At 40.8% G+C, this 18,958-nt stretch overlaps 1 protein-coding gene across 2 annotated transcripts in view; it reads left to right on the forward strand.

Annotated features, from left to right (window-relative positions):
* Positions 1-776: 776 nt before the first annotated feature.
* LOC149145054 (nifU-like protein 2, chloroplastic) overlaps positions 777-18,958 on the forward strand; it is a 100,678-nt gene continuing 82,496 nt past the window's right edge. The window contains exons 1-2 of one of the 2 annotated variants that reach the window (XM_089446416.1): positions 777-946; positions 1,020-1,146. In XM_089446416.1, coding sequence (XP_089302542.1) covers positions 854-946; positions 1,020-1,146 — 220 coding nt within the window. In that variant the 5' untranslated portion in view covers positions 777-853. The remainder of the gene's footprint in view (positions 947-1,019; positions 1,147-18,958) is intronic. The other variant, XM_089446417.1, reaches the window with a different exon arrangement.

An 18,958-nucleotide genomic window follows, 5' to 3' on the forward strand; every position in this document is an offset into this window, starting at 1 on the left:
GGAGCTAGGAAGAAAGAAAAATTACTATATTGAAGTGTTTAATCCCACTCATAGTCATCCACCAAACACATACATAGAAGCCAATATCTCTTGGAGAGCCAAAATTCTTATTGCTCAGTTAAGGACTAATTCTCATCAACTCCGTTGTGAAACAAGGCGCTGGAAAAGGCCAAAAGAAGTGTGGGAGGAAAGTGTATGCATTTTTTGTCCTTCCGGAAAAGTGGAAACAAAAAAACATTTCATTTTAGACCTTCAAAGACAACAGGGAAAGTTATGCAGATATACTGGCAGTTAGCTCTTGGGATAATCTATTTAGGGAAAGGTTTGTCGAGACGCTAAGAGCATTTATTTTGAAGCTTCACAGAAAATACCAAATACATCAAGCAAATGAAAAAGCAATATGTCTCATAAAACTATCTTTAACTTCGTGGACGTTAAAATAAATTTTCCCTCATTTATAATTTATTAATTTTAATAAAAAAATAAATTAATTTTTATTTTAATACACTTAACCTACTATTGCAATGAATATATCATTGACTTGCATTACTCTATCTTTAATTTTTTTTATTTTATTTTATACCCATCCCATTTTTTAAATATGACAATATATATTTTCATTTTTAATTTTGTATATTACACCATTTCAAAATATTTACATAATAAAATATCTATTTTTTATTCGCCCATGGAAAGTGTGATTGACTACAAAATTCTTAACAATTTTTTAACAAAAGAAATCAGATTTGCCACTTAGCTTAACGCCTTAGCTTACTTTGGGGGGTATATAACGCAGGGACATGCCCATGCCACGGGTTTGGCGTCAAAAGCGAGAAGATTAGGACGCGCAACCATGGGGACAGTTATGAATCAAACAATTGTGCAAAGCCATTATCAATCTTCATCGCATCCATCGCTCAATATCCCGAGCCTCCCATGGGCAAAGGTACTTATTCTCTCGTTCCGATGATTTTCCCACTATCTATCATGAACGTCTTTTCATTCACATCCTCTTTTAGCAGAGTTCGATTTCGAATTCCGGCGTATTCGCAGTAAAGAATTCTCTGTTTGTGGGAGGCCATGCCCCTCGTCAGCTCATGCTCGGCAACACCCTACATCAATCCCACCAAACAAGAGGAAAACATGGTATGCCTTAGATGTTTAATTCACATTACAGGCTGATTTTGCTACCTTTCTCAATTATACTAGAAGCCCTGAAATCTTTCATGAAATTATTCCGTTAACTAAATGTGAAGATGTTATCTTATTATGCCAAGTGCTCCATTGTATACTATCAATAAACATGTATGCTAACCGAATGATGGACACAGCATAATCGAAATTCATGAGAATTGAAAGGTTAATATTTCTCATCCATAATAATTCAAGTTTGTCGAAAAATTGAAATGTTTAGTGTTTCACAATTCCAACATAGAAATTAAGAAGCGGGGCAAATATCTGTTGCTCGAGCACTCGATATTGTTTTTTTTTTCAGCACCAAAAAAACTGAATAATTGTATTCATAGTAGGAAAACAAAATACAAGCATTATCTCAGATATATTGTCGGAGAACTGTGACTGACGGGGATTTAGCACATACTGTTCATATGACTAAAAATATTGGACCGTATGCAGTTCTATTTTGGGAACGTTTACATTGGGAATGGAAACAATAGGCCTTGCAAACAATATTGTTAAGTGCAATTCGGTACAGTTCTTTGGTCTTTTATTTCTGCTGACAAAGCTAGGGGGTTCAAACACCATACTTATTAGGCACGCTTGGGCGGACAGCACAAAGAAGTTTGGCTCAGGAACAACTGACACTACCTTGACGCTCCATCATAGGAAATATTGACGAATAATTGAATCATAAAGTCATTAGGTTGCTTTTGCCTTTGAAAATCACTGAAAATTTTATTATTTTTGGAGATTATTCAATGTTGGTTAATTAACTAGAACCCCACCATTGTTTAGCATTCTTGAAAAGTGAGCGAGAAATATTGGAAAGGTAATGCTTGAAAGCTCCAATAGTCGTTTTGTCACTGTTCAGACAACCGAGTTGAATAAAGAGATCTCCTATTGTACCGAAGAATAAGTTTTGTATAATTGCTATATCTCAAGTTCAAGAAAATATGGCATCAAAGGGATTATTGGGTCAATTCTCATTTGAGCCTTGCAGGCCCTGTTGGAAATATGCTGGCTCATTTTGACTTGTGTCATAACCCATTAATGGGCACCCCATAGGTCCTAGTGGGTTACATTGATAGACTCTTTGTGGTTGGCTTGTGAGCAAACATGGTGTTACTTGGAGAACTATATTTTAATGATATGATCTTTAGGCATTTACTGTACCCAATGTTTTAAAACTCAGACTCGCGATCAGTCAAGGGTCAACTTGGGCTTGGTTCAGAATTGGACTGGTTTGATTTTTGACTTGTTATACTAAAAAGTACACATACTAAAATTTTAATGGAAAAATATATGTTAAAATTCTAAATCATCATTGACAAAATATCCAAAGATCGCTCATGCATATACTATGTAAGAGGGTGAATATATCAAAATGGTACTAAATGCAACACATATCTGAAACAAAATACATATTTAATGAGGCTCTAAACGGCCTTTAGGAGTCCAATAAACAACATCCATGATGCTACAAGCTACTGGCCTATTACATTTAATAAGGCTCTAAACGGCCTTTAGGAGTCCAATAAACAACATCCATGATGCTACAAGCTACTGGCCTATTACATATCACTAAGTAGCACGATCAATAATCAAACTCGTTGTCACCGTTGGAAGTGGGATCGTTGGCATGAGCTATAGGATCTGGCTCAGAGTTCTTAGACTTGTTGGACTTCTCAGGGACATTTACCATTGCAAATAGAGCGTTGGGGGGCTCTCTATATAATGTGCTTTTGTGGTTAGGATGATAAACTCTAGGTTTTGGTTATACTTTTATTTTCTTTAAAGATTATTATTTTTTTCTCTTTAATTGTGTGCTGTGGTCTGTAGGGTGCCAAATCGGATCTACTTGAGTAGGTAGGAACTTGGCTGAGTTGGACATCTACCCATTATTTTTTTCTCTTTAATTGTGTGCTGTGGTCTGTCAGGTGCCAAATCGGATCTACTTGGTTGAGTAGCTATGGACTTGGCTGAGTTGGACATCTACCATGGGTGACGGGGATGCTCTCTATATAATGTGTTTTAGGGTTTAGGGTGATAGAATCTAGGTTGAGTACTTATTTTTTTTTTCGTTACTGTTTAATTGTGTTGTTGTATATATGGTGCCAAATCGGATCTACTTGGTTAAGTAGGTGTGGGATTATTAGCTGAGTTAGACTGGTTTGGTACTGAACGAGCTACACTAACTTGACAAGTTCAAGTACCAAACCAGTTCCTGATCTGTTTAGGAAGACGAAGCAAGGTGGATGACGGTTGACTCGGTCAACTCATTGGAGTTTGTTAACACCCAGGTTGTTCCCTATGACTCCCAAGGGAATACGGCCGGGGTAACCACTAACCAATCTTTGGGTTACAGTTCCTAGCCTAACTGCAACCAGAGAGGGCTCTCTCTTAATGATTTGTCTCTGTTATGATGGTGTTTTAGGCTAGCTATTATGCTCAGGTTTTGGTTTATGTTTTGGTTGAAGGATTTCTTTCAGGTATTATGATGCAGTGTTTAGATAGTATAATACCATTGGGCAATGGAGTCTGGAGTTGTGAAGTGATCTGATACGCTGGATTGGTGGTATTCAAACTGCAGGGCCTATTGTGTATTTTAAACAGACAAAACTAAATCAAATGGTGATGTATGTCAACCAACAGAAAGCAATTAAGAATTTTCTATTAAGTTGGAATGGGGGAAAGTGAGGACACTGCACAGGAGCAAAACTTGAATTCCTGTGACAAAGGTCACTGTGATAGATGTATTCTGAAAGTGCAGCAATTAAGAATTACACTTATCTAGATTACAGCTGAAGAAAACATTGATAAACAACACAGATTGAACTCAGGGTACTCAGTGAATAAATCCTGAAAGCTATTCTTTTTCCTTGTTGCTTAGTATTGAAAACAGATAACATATATGGATTTTAACAAAACAAATAATTAACAGCGAGAGATACAGAGACTTATTGTATGGTGAAATACACAGGGATCCAGCAGTTATCAACAGACACCAGAACGCATCCAACACCTCAGAAATCCAAGAAATCCCATTGCTTTCTCTATTAACTTCTGAAAGGATTACAGCATAAGAACTTCCTCAGGAGAAATCAACAACAACCCTTTGCAATCTTATGCGAAGGGGACTTTATAGAAATGCGTATACAAAATATCTCAGGCATTGAGTCATCTGAGAGAGAAAATATCTTCATTATTACGTTCAGAAAGTAGGCAAGGAGTTATTACTATTTTGAATGCAGCGTAAATGCCCTTTATGTCTGTCAGAGGATTGTTTTGACTTTTGAGAGTCACTGAGTCGGTTGCATTACTCTGTTTTAATTCTGGAAATACGCATTTACTTTTGGCTGCGCAGTGCATTCTCGGGTTTGCCAGCTGTGGTCTTCTATTTCTGCTTTGTTGGCCGCTACATCCGCTGAGTTGGCTCAGCTTTGATTTATGCTGCATGCTGACTTTGCTGAACTGTGCTTTTTTATAAAAATTTGTAATAAAACAGAAATTTGGTGAATGCCTTACTGATTACAAAATTCTCTGTATTGCATCTGTCCACCATTCCTGTGTAGGGAGCTGATGCCTGAGGATGGCCTCCATTGTCTCTTCTGCTTCTGTATATTTGAAAACCTGTCCTGTAATAGGCCCTGTGTCTTCTGAAGTGCTGGCCCTCTCATTGATCTGTGCTGAGGCAAAAACATTTACTCTTTTAGCATACTGTTCATGGGTGAATAATTTCCCTTCGCTGTTCAGTAAGCTAGGGAGTCCTCTACTCTGCAATACCTGAAATTTCTCCATGAACCTATTTACTTCTGTCTGCATATCCTGGGTTCTTCTGTCCAATGTCTGCACCAGATTTCTAAGAGTAAGAACCCTCTTGATCATTTGAATAGTCTCAGTTCTATTTGTGATTCCAATGGTGGCTAACTGAGAACTTGTTTTGTGGTTAAGCACATTGATCATTCTTGTAGCAACTTCAGGCATATTTCCTAATAAGGCCCTTGATGTTCGGATTTCCTTCTGTGCCTTTGGGATGAGCTCTAGTTGCTCATGGATTGTCTCGATATATGGCCATTGGTTGGTGATGGATTGGCCAATATTGGACCATATCATTGCTCTGATCTCAGATATGATTTTATCTAGCTTGAGCTCATTCTCAAGCTCCTTGATCCTATCTTTAAGGGCTTTGATTTCCCTGGCCTTTTCTTCCACCTCTCTTTTTGTCTTATCATGCCTTTCATTGACCTTGGCCAGCTTATCTCTGGTTTCATGCAGCTCTGTCATCTGAGCTTCCAAGATTTGTATTTCATTCTTTAATTTCTGCATGTCTAGGCTATGTGCCTGTTCTGTACTTGTAGGTGCTGCTGAAGTGGATGTAGCTGTTTGTTCAGTTTGTTGAGGTGGAGGCACAGTGGTAGGAGCAGCATCCTCAAGATTGATAACTTGAGGAGGAGGCTGAGAAGTCTGACCCTCTTGTCTTTGCTTTAGTGCTGCTTGTAAGGCCGCTTGAGTAGCCTCAGACTCTCCTAATTTCTCTTGTGTCTGCAGGAGCTGCTTATATATAGATATTAGCAGATCTGTGGCATCCTTTTCCATCCTTTGTTGGGCTACCTCATCTGTTTGGGGGTGAATGGTAGCTGGGAGCTTGACTTTCTTCCTTAATGCAGCCATGTCAGCATCCCTTAGTTTCAAGATCTCCTGTATCCCTTTGATGTCATTGGGGTTATGCCCAATTTCCACGATGATGTCCTCTAGGGATTTTATCCTGTTGTCTTTGGCCTGAGATGAAGCCCTCTCCAATTCTAGTTGAGAGGCTGTAGCATTGAGGCTGCTTGTTAATTTGTAATTCTCCAATGTTTTGTCTGCCAAGGAGGCATACACCATTTCACCAGTTTGCTTGTGCAGCTCAATTTTATCCATTGGGTGGATGTCCTTGGCCAGGACCTCTAGATTAGTCCTGAGATAATCTGCAGTAGATTGTGGCTGGAGTGCGGTGGGTATGAAGTGACTCATAGTCAACTTGCCTTCGTCCACATCAAAGGCAGCCATTAATCTTTGTTGGTTGGAGGGGGCCATTTTCAACAAATGGTTATATAATTTGATTTTCATGGGTTCACTCCTTCTTTTGATGTCTATAAACTGCTGTTTGATGCCTACCTCTCCTTCCCTCTGCTGACTGGAGGAAGTAACCTCCCCTCCCATGATTCTGTCTTGTTCTTGGTGGAAGGAACTGACCGAGGCCTCCCTGCTGGGTGGGCCCATACCCATTGCTTGTCTAATTGCCTCATCATCCTCTGAGAAGTCATTTAATCTCTGTCTCTTCTCCCCTTGGTTGATGGATGAAGTCATGGGTGTTTCTCTGTCCCTTTTCCTACTTAGGTCCTCCTTCTGTGGAGTTTGAAGGACCGAGGCATCAGTAATGTTTTCAGGCCTTGAGTGTTCTACATTTTGGGCCTGCTGCTCAGTGGTAATTGGGGCATCTACCACTCTTTCTTGCTGTAAGGGCTGCTGTGTTTCAGATTGCCCTTCTCCTTGCTGCTGTTGTTGTTTTTGTTGTTGCTGCTGCTCTGCCTGTTCTTTCTCTCGCTGCTCTGGCTCTATCTCCATCACCTGTTCTTTTCCCTTCTCTGATATATTTCCAGCAACTCTTGTAGCTTGCTGTTGGGCGGTTGAAGAGGATGCTGCTGCTCCAATTTGTGTGCTCGGCAGTGAGCTGACCTGTGAATAAAACTCAAGGTCAGCCATTTTCTCTAGGTTTCTTAGAGCTCTTTGATTAAGCTCTTCTTGAGTAACAGCTTCTTCTAAAGTCCCTCTCCTCCATTTACTTTGATTGGCATGTTTTTCTATGTGAGGAAGGCTGCAATGATCATAAGCAGACAACTTGTATTTAAGCCTCCTCATGGTAATGAAGTTGTTAGGGTCATAAGGTTTCCATAGGAAGCTGTATTTGAGACCAAGGCCCCCAAGTATTCTATCTGCTTCCTTCCACCCTTCCTCCCTTTCGTTATAAATGAGATGGCCAAGTTGACTTTTGACCTTTAGCTGTGCCTTCTTACCTTTGCCTGAAAAGTGGAACACATCCACAAAGCCAAACTGCCTGAAGTATTCTAAGGCAAGTAGTCTCATAGGCACAAATCTGGGTAGTCTAAATGGGGGCAACTCACACCCATATATTCTGATAACGGTGTGGTGTTGGTAGAAGTACCAATCCCCAATGCTGTATGCTTTTGATAAATGCAGGAGTCTTTGCATCTCATCTGTCAATCTGGGAGGAGGTGAGCCCAAAAGTAGAGTCATGGCTGGATGAATGAAGTGATCAATGAACTCACAGTAGGTGTATGGAGAATAGAAAGTGAGGTGGAAAGCAGATGTCCAGTACACCACCGATCTCAAATTTCCCTGTGCATCTTCTCTTTTCATTGGGAAGGAAAACTTCTCATGCTGGAAGTATAGAAGCAAATGATATATGTAGGAAGTGTATTTAAATACCCTATCTCTTGATAGGTTCATCAGCTGCTCATGCATCTTGTCAGAGATGTATGTGGCATAGTCATAGCAGACTGGTTTTCTTCCTGGAGCAAACATGAGCATTATGTGCATAACCGTTTCATCCACATATTCCACTGAATCATATCCCAGGATGGGACTGATCATATCAACAAGGTCCAGGCCCAATTGGTTGAGGTAGACAGAGTTGATGGGAGGAGTTTGTAGAGTGTCAGCTTTGATGAATAACTGGTTAAGCGTTGTAATCTGGGCCTCTGTCATTCTGGCTCCCCCTATTATCAAATCAGCTAGTGATAGAGGGACCAACTTCTTATTTGTTTTGAACTGCAGCATCTCCCTGATGGCTTCAGGGGTAATAAGAAACAGAATTGCGCCTGAAGAATCAAGCACTGCCCTCTGGGATGCATCATAATACTCAGCACATAAGTGGATGAGTTCTGGGAATTGGTTGACTTGTGGTAGCTTGAAGATTGGGAGAGAGGAATCCCAAATTCCCAAGATGTCTGTCCCATTCTGATGTTTGATTTTAATTTCATTTAGTATTTGGAGATGAAACCTGCTCCTGCTTAGCATTTCTTCTGATATGTTATAGTCTAAGTCAGCTAATGCTTTCCAGCCCAATGCTTTGTGAGGGGCATTCAGAGGAGCTACATTGAGGGCTATAGGAGCCACAGGGGGATCCATGGTTCTTCTTAGGATTCTGTTTTTCAAAGACTGGTGTTACTATGCAGAGTAACACAAACAGCGCTTTTTCTGAGGAAAATGAGAATTTCTGAGGACAAAGAGTGAATGGGAAAGGTTTGTAGCGATTGCAATGCTGCTTTTGAGTTAATAGGTGAGTTGCAGACCTGAGCAGAGTTTGTTTTTGAGGCAAATTAGCTTCTTGCAGGTGACTGGTTCACGATTGCGCGAACCAGCAATAAGTTTACGTTCAACTCGCCCAATGTGGCCCTATAAACGTGTAGTGGCAGCTCTGGTTTGGTCTGAACGCTAGTTCAGTGGTCCTTTAGTGGTGAATTTTGAGTTTGGAGGTCTGTTACTAGTTATACCCGAAATTCAGTGAAAATGGAGCTTTAGAGTGCAAATGAGAAGTACCTGTAGAATCTGGTCGGTTAGAACTTGCTAGCACTTTGAGGGATGGACGTTCTAGCGGTCCGGAAGTCTTTTCCACGGCTGGTGCAGGTTTGGACGTGAATTTACATGCAGAACAAACAACAAAGCTTGCGCCCAAAAATAGCAAAAAACACGATTTTTGGCATAAATATAACTTTTGGTGATTTTGGCGCGTTTTCGCGCTGACGTCAGCATGACGTCACCGGTGGGGTCAGGGTCGGATGACGTCAGCAGGACGTCATCCGGCCAGGTGGCGGCCTCTGGTTGGTCCACGGGGACAGTGAGATGGCAGGACAAGTGGACCAGTGGTTGAGCGGAGAAATGATGCGACGGCGTACCTGGGGGTGACGTGGGGTGACGGAGCAGTGACGTGGCGGTGAGGTAATACAAGCGGGAATGATAAAACCGGAAACCGAGGCGGTTTCATATCGCACCGCCTACGGTACGGTGGCGGTATGCGTCAGTGGTACCTCCGATGGGCTGTGGAGTGGACGCGTGGCTGCCGCATGACGTAGCCAAAATACGGCCGTCGGGAGATATCGTTCGGGCAGCGGATCGGCTCCGATGCTGTAGTGGCCGTCGGATCTGGAGGAGCAAGATCTAACGGTTGTCGGGAGCTTGACGTGACAGGAGGATAGTACAGTTAATGATCGGGCGTCGGAAGGGGTCCGATGAGATAAGGGCCGTCGGATCTGGAGTTGCTTGATCGGACGGTCATCGGGAAGGTGAAGCGATAACCAAGTACGGGGAAAGGCAGATGCCTATTTTAATATTGTCCTGGGGATCTGTGCAGTGGCGGAAACTTTGGAACAGTGGGTTTTCATGATTTTTGTTGAAAATAGACCCGCCCTTTAGACTTAGGATAAGAGAAAAATGTTGGTTTTTTGATGTTTTTAGCCATTTTGAAGCGGGTAAGGGTAGAAATTGGGCTTTTAGGGGGTTTTCATGTGCAAATGGGGGTCAAAAATGAGGGAATGAATTTGCAGAGGACAAAGGAGATTTAGCTTAGGTTTATCAAGATGACCAGGTGCCATCTGATCCCTGACATGTAACTTATTGGCTATAGTACCAAAGGGGTGGGTATTTATATAAAATTTGGGGTTTATACACCATGGTGTTAGTAATATTAGGGAAAAGGTGATATAAGGGATCTATATAATAGAGTTAGTGTTAGCATGGATGATGGAAGTGAATGGGGAACAAACACTAAGTTCATTTGAAACTTACTTAGTTTAGGGAGTAGATCAAAATGAAAAGATCTTTAGACAAGAAATGTGGCTTTGGATAAACAAGAATCGTTATGAAACCATGATCTTCCTCCCTGAATCTCAGCTCATAGAGGGATGCTAGCAAATGAAAATGAAAGGGGGAAGGAGGGAGGTTAGTTATGGTCCTTGCTGCAACTTGATGAATATGCACACCTTGTCACTTGATAGACTTTGCCTTGGTAATCATAGTCACCATGCCTGCAATGGTGAAGGTAGCCTTTTTCTGCAACCACCACTACCTACCCAACTATTTGCCTAGCATTTTTTATTTCTTCTTGGAGGGTGCACTTGGACTTGCAGACCCTTACTTGCCTTTTCTTTTCTTTGGCTTTTTCTTTGTTATTTCTATCTACTTCTACCCTTATCTCCTCCAAGGTCCCAGATTAAGCGGTTGGGAGCCTTTTCTTCTCTACCTGAACTACTTGTCTGCCAAGATTAAACAGTTTGGACAGACTCCTTTCTCTATTCTACAACTGTAAATTTAAACCATGGAATGATTCAGATTAAGCTGTTGAATCATCCATCAAAATTTGAAGCTCATACCAAGCTATAAGCATAGATTGGGTTCTCTTGGAAATATGTGATCTTTGAGTCATCAAAGCAGAGCATATTTGGACTTTCCCTAGCCCATCATGAAATATGAAACCTATTGGTATAGGTATCCAACAGAGTTCAAATCCAAGTCAACCTTTTTGACAACAGGTATTGTACCCACAAAAAAAATCTTATGTTATGGGTTTCTAATTTGTTGATTATTCTTGATTGGGTTGTATAATAATAAATTAATAATCACAGGTTAATGGTTCCACCACCATTGCTAACGTGGTATTAGAACCTTGGCATGGAAAATAGGTTTGTAGCTTCTAATGATATGATCTTGAATCTTGATACATGGATCTTATATTGCTGCAAAACTTCCTCTTTTTTGAAAGAATTTCTGGTAGCTTTCTGAAATGGGATCATATTGGAGTTTCCAACCAATATTGATGAATGGTCTCTGAAATTTGGCCTTCGGAAAGTGCCTATTTTGTTGAAGAAAAACAATGATATGTCTTGCACTGCTTGGATGTTTGATTGAGTTTGCTCCAATGTCATTTGAAAGGAATTTTGAAGGCCTTTCTAAAAAGGTGTCACACTGAAGGTTCTTACTGCTTTTGAGGGATATATGATCTCTCTTGCAGCAAGTATATCTCTCTCCACAAGTGTCTGATTGAGTTCGTTCTAGCTCCATTTGAAAGAAAATTTCAAGAGCTTTCCAAAAAATGGTCAGCATTATTTTTCTGAGTAGCAGTGAGGGAGATATGACCCTTGAAAGCTTGTTAGTTTTCTAATGCTGCAACATGGTCAATTACTACCTACCAGATTGAAGATTCCTTCTTGTAAAATTATTATTATTATAGGACAGTTCTACTGAATAAAAGACACAACTGGGATTTTAACAAATATAACGAAGGAAGCAAAATTAAACACCAATCTTACTCACATGCACACATAAGATTTTTGCCCTTCAAATCAATTCTTCATTCAAATAACTTCATAATTTACAAGGGATCCGTTTCTGGGATAATGGCCCTCTAAGGTAAAATACACAACAATATGAATAAACCTTGGAACTGATCCAGCTGATCAAACACTTGATTAGTCCTTTGATATGCTGGCTGATCTGGATCCTTCCCTTGTTGCACCTTTCACTCTTCTTTGCACCCTGCGCATTTGAATGGAAGTCATTCACCAATCACTGAGATCTCACTCTCACTGTGTCTTGTGCTCAAGATGTGTGTTCTCTCTTAGCCTAGTTTTCCTTTTTAAGTTTGAGTTATTGACCGAATCCACAACCCTAATCTCCAAAGTGATTGATGGTTGAGATTAGATCTCAACATCACTTGAGATGTATGGTTGCAATTCATCTAATTCATTGCTGCAATTAACCTTTGCATTTCATTAAATTAGATCACATTATCTTATAAAAGTCAATCACTTTAATGCTTAAAGTAATTGCTAAGGTTTATGGTTGATTAGGCGACTTCCACATGCGCAAACACTTAGGCTTGTGTGGAAGTACTTTCATGAACTATTAACATCAACACTCCATCTTAATGAGGAAGGTACTTTCTGAAGAGGCACCTGGAACTGGTTGTTCCTTCTGTCCTAGCACAATGTCCCATGCATCATCTTTCACCATGGCTTCCCTCCAAAGCTCTTGGTCTGCTTCCTCTTCAATGACTGTACTCGTCAGTGCTATATAGTTTGAAAACTTCTTTATAGGCTTGCTCTCCCTGAATCTGCTCCTAGGTGCCTCCATATGCTCTTGAGCATCCCTCAATATTTGCTCAAACCACTTGGGTCTTCTAATAGAATTGGAAGGTGCAACTAACGCCTCTCCACATGAAGGCTAACTCCCTGTACTAGAAGCCTTTGCATGCTACTCTACCTTCAGATTCTAATGCTCCTCGTCCTCTGTCATTGTTGGTTGCAACTCATGAGACTTCCTAGATGTTAATTTCTCCTTGAACTTAACATCCTTGCTCACAATTGTCTTCCTTTGCATCGGTATGAATATCCAATAAGCTTTTGAGCTCTCATTGTACTAAAAAAAATCCCCTTCCTTCCTGAAGTTTCTAGCTTTACCCTCTTCTATGGAAGAACATAGACGTATATTAGACAACCAAATATGTGCAAGTGCCCTATCTATGGCTTCACCACTATGAATGCCTCCTTAGGAGTCTTGTCCCCCAATATTCTGTGAGGACTTTGTTTTGTAGATACTGTTTCTGGGAAAACTAGTGTCTTATCGATCTGCTAGCCCTCTAGGATTGACAACTATCCTAGAAACAAATAATCAAAGCAATTTGGGATTTCCTCTATGTATGATAGATAAGAGAGAGGCAAAGGAACCAACCTGGATCTTCCGCTTAACTCCTTACTTGATCTCTCTCTCCCTTGACAGAGCTTGCAACTCCTCTCCTACTTATCCCGCTTAGAGAATACCTGTAGAAACAAAGTAACAAAACACCATCAAAGCATCTTGATCTATTATATCATAAGCATTGCAGAATCATAAATACAATGAACATACAATGGCATTCACAAATAACAACATTCACAAATACACGATTGTATGGAGGAAAACTCAAAGAACTTTATTAAATATAAAGGGAGAATTACAACCCAACTGTCTGATCCAACATCATCCTCCCATCATCAAAGCCCTCTTCACCTCATGAAAAGCAAGATCACCCAACAATACAATGCTCTTTCTCAAAGACAAACTATCAGCACTTCCTTGCAAATTACAAAATTCCAGCCTCTAGATCTCTCAAATGAGGGATCCATTTATAGATGTGTGCAAGGGTGTGAGTCATCTCTGGGTTTTTGATTAGTGTCATTCCACTTGTTGTTCTTGGTTCCATTTGGAGATTTCTTGGATCTCTTACTCATCCCTGGGCGAATTCAGAGAGGCAAGTGTCATAGGAGAAGTTTCTAAAAGATTCCATGAGCATCCACTTAGCAAACTGTCTTGGACGTTTGTCCATTTTCGCTCATTGCACCCCACAGAAGGCCTCTTCAGTATGCATCACACCTGGTTAGTATAGAAGTTAGTATGCATCGCACCCTGACAATGGAGCAGTCAATATGGTCCAGTTTTGGCCAGTTCTTGATGGTTTTTCAGGTGGAACTTCTAGGGAATGATGTAATCAGCTGACCATGAACCTTTAGGGTATGAAACAACACTTTCAGGGGTTAAAGGGCCCTAGTTTATCGACATATAAGATTGGGGTTGAAGTGCCCAAATATGTCTATAACAGTTGCCCCCTAAAGCATGAAGTCGTAAATCTTTGATGTCGGGTGAAATGCTTTATCATGAGGATCCGAGGTATTCGAACTGGAAGGTGACTTGTATAAGATACAATACAATACATTATCATCATATAATTTTTTCATGATCTCGCTGAGGCGGGCATTTCCATGCTCAGCTTTATAAATTCATTTTCATGTACATAGAACAGATAGTCGTCTGCGGTTGCACACTGGTGATTCTTCATATGTAGGGTCATCATCCCTGGCTTGGATGACCATTTGTGTAGCTTCTGTGTACATTTGATGTCTTTATATTCCTGAATATATCACAGCCCGGATGGATGAAACTAGATCTGGGGTCTTCAAACTCGTTCAATCTTCGCCCGATGTACAAGTCGATCTATGTGAAAAGATGTTCTAAAGTCGAACATGGAAAGACATTACTTGATTACCAGCCAATAATGTAAGCTGTTAACAGACGCGAGAGGAATCACCGATAATGATAATGACCCTCAAGGTACTACAGTACAATTCACGTGGTGTGAATATATGATCCGATGTCGAACACCACACAAAATATTTCGGTCGAAGGCCATTGATGTCAACCTGTCGCCGGAAGTGAGAAACTTGCCATTGAGGCATGCAAGCTTCAAAGTACTGAAAGGGTTGTTTCTAAGTCAACTTCTTGGATAATGAGCTGATGTCGACAAGAAGTGACCCGTCGTAGGAGGGCCTTAATGTATCCCACATCTACGACACGAAACGAAGCAAATGATTTTCTGGAGGTGAAAACGATCTGACGACACAAGGTTTAGGAATGGCGGTCATGAAAAATGGAGGGTGAAGGTATTGCAGTGGATGAGGCATTAACTGGATGGCGAATTCTCAACTGAATGGCTTCTCTTGAACATATCGGCGACACTGAGATGGATTGGTAGCATTAACCCCAAAAGATGGATGGTATGGAGGACCAATGGTGATATGATCGGTGAACGGAATAACCCAACCCGACTCAATCATGGTGATGAAGTGAAAGTGTCATCAAGAGTGACCAGCTACCATAAAATTCTTCAAGTTTTCTTCCCTTTTTCCCCAGTTATTGCTGATAAGTACCTCTTTATTTTTGTCAAGCTTGAGGAGGATAACATATGCTTGTTCTATAATTTGCCCTTCGGGCAAACCTGTCGCTATGTTTTAACGAGCCTAGCAACAGTGAAACTCGTTCTTGTCTAGGTGACAAGTTTGTTGCTATTGTTTTAACGAGTTAAACGACAAGGATAACTCGGTTCTTTTCATGTTCAGAGAGTTTGAAAAGAGACGAAAAGAAAACTCCAACAGTTCTTTTTCGTAGCACAATTTCTTAAGTCCGAAAAATGATAAAATAATACAAAAGGGATGACTTCTCGATCACTTTATCGAGCCGAAAAGACAAATGCTCGAACTTTTTCGTGAGATAATCCCTCAGGTTCGAAAAAGATTAAAATATACAGGAGGGATGGGACTTCTCATTACTTTAACGAGCTGGAAAGGCCAATAGCTCGACAACCTTTTCATATTTAACGAGTCTGAAAAGAGTTTAAAGAAGGCTCGTTTTTGAGGAACGAGTGGCGTTTAGGGTAGCAACTGGTTCCGGGTAAGCTTGGAACTTCTCAAGAGTCAAAACATGGTGGTGTGAAGAGGTTGGCTAACAACACCACTCATCGCAGCTGTTCCTCAAAATGGTAAACAATCAAGTGGAAGCGTATGATCGACCAAAAGGATGGAGGTGATGGCAGGAACACAACCAAGGCTCAAAAGGCTGATAGCAGGGCAATCACAAAGGTTATTTACCGAAGGTGGATTCATTTTTTAACGAGCTTGAACCGGGGGGAACTATGCTCAGTGGTAGGTTTATTTTTTAACGAGCTTAAACCATATGAACAACATGCTTAGTGGTAGGTTTATTTTTAACGAGTTTGAACCATGCGATAACATTGCTCATGGTGGTAAGTTTATTTTTTAACGAGCTTGAACCATGCGATAACATTGCTCATGATAGTGGTCAAAATGTTCAATTCATTGTTTAGCATATTAGATTCTTTCATCGGTCGTTCAACCTGCTCAATCACTCCATCAAATTGATTAGAAATACATATATATGCACGAAAAATGAATTAAAACTTAACATTTTACTTTAAGTACGTGAATAGTAACATAAAAAGTAGTTTTACCTTTCATTTTCATCATTTCATTTCAAATTTGGGATTTTGGAGCTCTGCAGTGGTTTTCCCTCTCAAATTTCATCAGTTGATTTCGGGAGATCCGGTGGACTATTCTCCGCGTCGTCAGGACCAGGTAAGAGCTAACCCTGAGCTCTTCGTTTTCATTCCATCATTTCTTGATTCTGAGCCAGTTTTTCCATTTTTCTGGGCCCTTGGGGTTTGAAGAAATTGTTCTCCAACCATTGCACCTAGCCTATATCGAAAGGTGCGATGCATACTAAGTTATACACTGGCTAGTTAGTATGCATCTCACCCTGCTCAAAGGCAGGGTGCGATGGGCGCAGAAGGGAAACTTTACACAGTGATTTTTCATGAAAATTTTGCTTGTTTTTGCTCAAATTTGGATCCTAACTCATCTTTTGTCTGTGTTTCAGATATTTGTTGGATCAAGATGGTCGTCACATGGCATGAACGCGAACATGAAGAAGAGGACAGGATTGCCTTACACAATCAGGGCACAGTTACTGCATTACGAAATTGTGGCTTGCTCAAGTTCTTCCGCATATCTAGCATGAGGCAACAAATCAGTTTGTTGCAGTGTTTTCTCGATGCTTGGGATCCGATCAACCAGGTATTCCAGATTAGAGGCAAATCCATTCCATTACCAGTTGAGGATATTTACTTTCTGATAGGGTTATTGAGGCATGGTTCCCCTCTTTCACTATCAGGATCCACTTGTGGGGGTGAATCTGTGAAAAATTATATTCGTCAGTTCTGTAGAGATGGATCTCAGCCCAGTAGAGATGGCAATATCAATATCCGGGATGTCATTGATAGGCCCTTGAGGACCATCTTATTTACCTTTGCTAGATTGGCTGGCAACGCGACTTTACACTTGGCAAACAGATCTTACATGCATTATGCCCTGGAATGCCTGGAACCAAAGGTGTTCAACTGGTGTGAGGCGGTACTTCCTGTCATGAAAGAACAACTCTCCAAAGTAAAGAATGGAAGATCCAAGAATTTTGGCTACGGTTCCATATTGACTGCTTTTGCCTTGGAGAAGATTCCACTGATTCAGCCTCAGAACATTTCATCGGGATTGTCAACACTGAGGGAACCACAGATGTAGAGATGGGTTGATCTTATGGCCAGACATGCCGGTCAGTCACAAATTTCCTTTTCTGATTCCTTTTTCGAGTGGTTCGGCCGTCAGGAGATAGTCTTTGCGGAATATCCATATGTCGGGATGGATTTTTGAGGCGACCCGGATTTGGCGTTACCAACTAGCAAGCAGTGGAGTGCTATAGGTAAAATGATTCGACCACATCTTTGTTTATCAGTTTTGTAATGTTTTTGTGTTTAATGTTATCAAGACTAATCAAACTCATATTTTTATGCAGATATTGGGCCAGTGCGACCAGTGGCATGCCCGCGAGTGGCAGTGGACGTTCCAGCAGGAGAGGTTTTAGGGAGGGTCGTCCTTCGAGATCTGGACATATCGGAGGCCCTGGCAGTATTGCAGGATTAGATCGAGGGCCTCACTCTCGGTATTCAAGATGTCAGGACCGATGAATTACCTTTGAGGTTACAACGCCATACTACTGGCGTGTCGAGTCGTTGGACTCGGCTCCTGCGTATGATCGCACAGGCAGTGACATGTTATCATCAACATCATTAGTCTAGGATGCTTTTCTGCATTTATTTTTGAGTTTCTGGGTCATGTGATCGATTTTGTCTTGGACACAAAACATTTTGTAAAAACTATAAACAATTATATATTTTTGATTTTCAGAGCTTTTTTTTGGTTAAGTTATGCAATCATGATGCAAATGTTAATGTGAAATGCTTTTCTTTACAAATGCTGCAAATGTATATCTAACACATAGTTTGCTAATGAATCAGTTAATGTGTTTAAGTTTCTGGAAATGTGTTGATATTGAATGGAATCAAACTGTCTTTCCAAAATCCTGACTCTTAGGAACATGCGATAAATAGCTGGGTTCCGAACGGAATAAACACCAGTAAGCTGTAGAATGACGAGTTGTGAATCTAGCCTGACAACAAGTCGGCATATGCCATGTGAAATGGCATCAGAGAGAAACTCAATCAACACGCTATACTCAGCGATGTTGTTCGTTGATCGGCCAATAAATATCCCCCTGAAACTCATTAACTCGCCATTTGGATCGAAAATGGCCCAGGCCGCAGAAGATAGGTTCCGCGTACTACGACTAGCTCCATTGGCATACCCAACAAATGGTCCCAAAAAGTTTGACATCTGCAACAAATGCAAAGTGGATTACCTAACCAAAATGACAACTCTAAAAGAAAACAAAAATGTAACAAAAGCATATATACAAAGAGATTACTACACTTAATCAAGCATAGTAACTGTTATCACCCCAAGAAACTCACCTAGGTTGCATATCGGTGATGCTCGGGAACATTACAAATTCAACCAAATATAGTTGGATAAATGGTGGATGAATGGAACAAATGCTGCATATTCAAGCCAGATAACCACTTCTACTATGATTGACCCCAAACATGGGTGAACACCCCCAGACTACAAGGCTTTTAACCACCTATTACTCACAGTTGGAGGATAAGGTGATAATGGAGAAGACTGACCACACCAGCAGATGCACAGGACCCTGTGATGGCCGGCTGCAACCAGTTAAGAGGTCTGTAAATCTAGTTTCTAATGCACAGACAGGATGACAGCTCTCTATGCATTAAACAACAGAAACCTACACACATGTTCTATGATACATGCTAAATCCTAACACAGAGGTGGGATGACAGCCCCTCTGATGCTAAACATTCACAGCAATAGAACAAATGCAAACAGGCACAGCCTGGAACAAGAAAGAGAAGTGGGAAGTGAGC

This window comes from Pinus tabuliformis, chromosome X (genome assembly GCF_031772625.1).
Source record: "Pinus tabuliformis cultivar Carrire ecotype Pingquan chromosome X, CPIR1, whole genome shotgun sequence".
NCBI classification, from domain to species: Eukaryota; Viridiplantae; Streptophyta; class Pinopsida; order Pinales; family Pinaceae; genus Pinus; species Pinus tabuliformis.